We start from the raw sequence: 5,000 nt of genomic DNA, 5'->3' as shown, positions 1-5,000 counted from the left end.
AAAGAGGTGGGGAGAGGGGAAACGCCAGAGCGGGCTTGCTGTCTGTCTTTTCTCCTCTCTCCTCTCTTTTTTCTTTCTCTATCTTTTTTTTTCTTTTTTCTCCTTTTCAATCTTTATCCTACCACGCACACCCATATACCATCAGACATACACCTACGGCAAACGCTGGACAAGTGGACAACACTCTCTCTCATCATCCCTGTCAGTGTCACAATCCTCCTCCTCCTTCATCATCATCATCACAGATTAGTGTCCAGTTATTTGCCGTGGCCCAAACTAAATTACTGTATTGGAAGGGCTTTTTACAGCTTTTTCGGAAGTTTTATTTTTCAGCAAAAATATATATAAATGCTTCAGAAATGATCTCCTACCCTATCTTTGACTGTATACGGCTGACGTGACAATAAAAGGAGTCTACATTCTACAGTCTACTATCTTCAGCTCCACAATTAGCATCACCTGTCCTATCCCAACACCTGGAATAGCATCAGCACCAGTGGTAACCTGCAATAACGGTACCTATGTGTTATTCCACATGGTATCACTTTGTACTGGATTAGTGGTACATGACTGACATAACAGTAAAGTGAGTCTGCAGTCTGCAGACTACAGTCTACCGTCTTCTGCAGCACTTCTAACAACCTCAGCCAAAGCACCAGCACCAGCAGTAACCAGCAGAAACAGGAACTATGTGTTGCTCTGTGTAGTTTGGAGCACTTTGTACCGTATTAATGTTGCATCTTAGACATAACAATAAAGCAAGTGTGCAGTCTACAGTCAATCGGCCGCAACGGCAGCGGCCGCATCAGTGGTCTCATCAGTATGCCTACTGTGTGGCACGGCGCTTCATAAATACTGGAGGAGGGGTCCAGTAAGCCGTCCTGCTGCTAGGTATGGATAAGCGGAGCGTTTGAGTACAGAGAGCCTACCTGAGCCTGCCTGCCTATCGCTGCATGTCATCTAGCTTTAAACACAGCAGACGGAGACGCTGAGCAGAATTACAATCACAACGGTGCCATGCTTTCACTGTACTGTCTGGAAAAAGGGTATCAGAGCATCTATTATAGTCATTGTCCATACTCGTCGTCATCATCATCATCATCAATATTATCATCAGCATCATCATAATCATCAATATCTTTGTTAACTCTGTGTTAACAAAATTGCAATCTATGACAGGAGGGAGAACCATTATCATAGGGAAACTGCATCTACAGAGAATATTCTATGTTCATAAAATAGTAATTTGTCTCACAATATCATATAATGACAACAATGACCATCATCATAGCAAGAATCATCATCGTCATCATTATCATAATCACAATCACCATCATCCATAATCTTCATCCCTGCCCTGCAGATGTGAGTCATGCAGTTGTACTGAAGCAGAGGGGCTTTCTGTAGATGTTTCTATAGACCCTTTCACTCTGTTCCTAGAGGATTTCCGGTTCAGATATGCAAATACTTTGAACTGAAAATTAATCAGACTTTAGTGTAATGCTCTACAAAATGTTGACTTTAGGAATGCACATGTTTGTTTGTGCAGTTGCAAGGGTCTATATCTTGTGATAGTATGGCACGGGGGGGGACTGACTCACTGGTGAAGGCGCTCAGGAGCCATTCTCATCTAACTCCAGCCCCAGGAGATTGGCTAAGTACTACCATGGCAACGTGTGTGTGTGTGTGTGTGTGTGTGTGTGTGTGTGTGTGTGAACATCATCCACCCACGTCCACCAATTATTCAGCCAAACTGAGTCACCTGGACATTGGGGTCTCTCTCCTCACAGATGTAGAGAGTTGCATTTATGGATGCTTACATGCACGCATACATGTACACACACACACACACTCACACAATTATACACACACACAATCTATAGAAGGTTTTTTAAGGACACAAGGTCTTGACACTGACTTCACATTGTATACCACACAAACAGACACCAACACACACACACCCACACCCACACACACACACACACACACACACACACACACAAATGCTCTCTCTCTCTCTCACATACACACACACACACACACACACACACACACACACACACTCCATACAGGCTATTGAGTTTATGGGGAATACAGCCAACAACAAAGTGACATAAAACAGACCTCTGACCACAGACGTCTTAGTAAAAGCCAGCTCACACATCGACTACTGCCATACACCGTCCGCTCACAGAGAGGAGAGATAGAGAGGCTCAGACTTATCCAACACACACACACACACACACACACACACACACACACACACACACACACACACACACACACACACACACACACACACACACACATACACACACACACAGAGGCTCAGACTTATCCAACACATCACTCAACAGAAGCCAAATACTCATTAAAACAGGACTCCTTTACATTTCATCTGTAAAGACAGCTGGACAAAGAGGGCTGCTTCATTCTGAGTTCAGCACAAATGGGACGGCCAATGCTTTTGTTTTTGGAACAACGCTCATTCAGAGCCACTTCCCAATGCCTCCCCAATGCTGACACCAACTAATGAGGTTATTGTTATACATAAACGGGCATTGCCCCCTTCACAAGAACACGTCTGACTTTTAGAGGCCTTTACCCTCCTCTGTACCCAGCTATGTGTGTCAGGTGTGTCAGGTGGGTGAGCGCAGTAGAGGTGGTGCCCTTTGAGCAGGTGAAATGCCTTACCTTGGCCATCTGAGCCTGGACGCCGGTGGCCTTGAGGGACGACACCGCCTTCTGTGCGGCCGCTGGGCTGTCGAAGTCCACAAAGCCATACCCTGCAGAGGGACACAGCCAGGGACGGAGAAAGGGTCGTTATTACACCAGATACTCACACTTAGAGAGCCCCACAAAGTACCAGGGTCCAGTCCATACACACACACACACACACACACACACACACACACACACACACACACACACACACACACACACACACACACACACACACACACACACACACACACACACACACACACACACACACACACACACAGGGGAAGTGAACTAGTCTTAAAGGTTTATGGGTGTGAACATTCAGGCTATGCCCAAAATGTCCTTCCTTGGGAAAACATTGTCCAAAGGCTTGTTCACAAGGATATGCAGCACACACCATAAAACAATTCCTCCAAAGTAGCACACTAGAGCAGGATAAGAGGCATGGTATTTTGACAGAAAGACTGTGTTTTAATGCGACTGTATCAAATTATATTGATTTAGTGGCACGCCAAGTGATGCCGTGAAAAAGAAGACATTTCTGTGCCAGGCGAGGAAGCCACTGTATTACTGCTAATCAACGCCTCTACTAACGCACGCACACACACACACACACACACACACACACACACACACACACACACACACACACACACACACACACACACACACACACACACACACACACTGTTACCCAATCCCAGCCTCGTCTGATAAATAAAATAACACCTGATGATCATCCTAACACATGCGCTAACACTCAGCCATTAACACTGTGCAGAGTCTCTTAGGAGCCTCCTGACCTCCAAGGCACAAAATCTAACACACACAGATTATGCATCTCTTTTCTTTTCCTTTCTTTTCTCCTCCTTTTTCGAGTCCTTTCCCCCTCTCTTGTGTACCCACCCCCCACCTCCAATTTCTGCTTTGGTGAGAAAGCCATCAGAGCTGAAGGAGTGACCAGCGGAGTGTCCGGCAGGGGGGTGTTTTATTGCAATCGCGGCCTTTCCCAGGCCTGTATAGGGCAGCCGAGGTCGAGCGCGTGTTAATTAAAACTTGGGCCGGTGGATTAAAAGCAAGTCAATGGCGGCCCTCTGATCCTCCGCTGCTGAAATAAAGTGTAATTAGAACGGGATAATGGGGCCCCCACCTCCACGCACTCTCTTCATCAAACTCCAGCGCCGCCCACTGCCGCTGCTGCCGACTAAGCCAACATGCCCGCTCGATAGCGTCGGAAAAACCCTGACATCGGAATAATGGCTAAATTGTGAGCTGTGGATGCGGATGCCTGCGGTAGCAAGGGGTGATTATGGGACGCCGTGCTGAAAGGCAGACGAATGCTCAACAAGCTGTCTAATTGATAGGTGATCATCGCATCTGAAAAATACCTACGGGATGAAATTGCCACTGTGGTTTAAAAGGTGTCTAGATTAATGTGTCACAATGTGTTTGTTTCTCCATTTACACACATCAAATACATTGGTAAAGTAGAACAAACATTTGGTACATTGGGATTGGGATTGGGATGCCCTCAACACAAAACATACATGCTGTTGTTAGCTGTTGCTCTACCGTTTGCCGCAGCACATCTGAGCTACAGGAACACTACTATCCTAAAATAAAAACCCTGAATGGGCAAAAGACAAATCATAGAAACCCAAGCCCCTCTGAGGGCCTGACACACAAGCCCATGACACACTGAATACACCCTGAAAAACCATGTCCTACAGATGAAAAAAAAACAGATTCGTTTGACATAATGCTTCTCAAGGAGGAAAAAAAAATATCTAGAAATATGCTGTACAACCAGTAGCAGTAGTGGTTTCCCCACGGCTCATGGTTCTGCTAGGAATCTGTCAAAAGATATCAGCGGCCAATCAGTAAAAAACACAGAGCACACCAGGGGGACGGCAGGAGAGAGGAAGAAAATATACAACTTGGACAAAATTCTTTTGACAGTTCAAACATTAACGGAATAATAACAACCTGCATAGAAACTCCTCTCTTTGGAAGGGGGTGGAGGGGTAAGGGGGGGAGGGCAGCTATGAAACTGATTGGTCGAGGCGGTTATTCATCTGAACATAGACGGGGCCTACAGGGGGGCGTGGAGGCTCAAACAGTGCAGATCTGGCCGGAGTGCTGGGTGATGTGGTAATTCCAGTGTGCATGGCGCAGCATGTTTTATGTGTGCCGTCCCCCTCAAGAGACACGCAGACTGACCAGGGAGCAACACTCCCTCCACAATGTGGGGAATACATCATGGAGGCTCCAAGCTT

General features: G+C 46.2%; 1 protein-coding gene across 1 annotated transcript in view; it reads right to left on the bottom strand.

Moving 5' to 3' along the window:
• LOC143140981 (RNA-binding motif, single-stranded-interacting protein 3-like) overlaps positions 1 to 5,000 on the bottom strand; it is a gene marked incomplete at its 5' end in the record, with an annotated part of 217,228 nt that overhangs the window by 177,665 nt on the left and 34,563 nt on the right. The window contains 1 exon segment of the mRNA XM_076302175.1: positions 2,695 to 2,786. Coding sequence (XP_076158290.1) covers positions 2,695 to 2,786 — 92 coding nt within the window.

The sequence above is a fragment of the Alosa pseudoharengus genome, unplaced genomic scaffold (assembly GCF_046254945.1).
Source record: "Alosa pseudoharengus isolate Yale_2024_CS ecotype anadromous, Long Island Sound unplaced genomic scaffold, YU_APseudo_1.1 YU_APseudo_1.1_scf_23, whole genome shotgun sequence".
In the NCBI taxonomy this organism is placed as follows: Eukaryota; Metazoa; Chordata; class Actinopteri; order Clupeiformes; family Clupeidae; genus Alosa; species Alosa pseudoharengus.
Note: the sequence above shows the minus strand (reverse complement) of the source record. Positions and strands in the feature narration are given on the sequence as shown.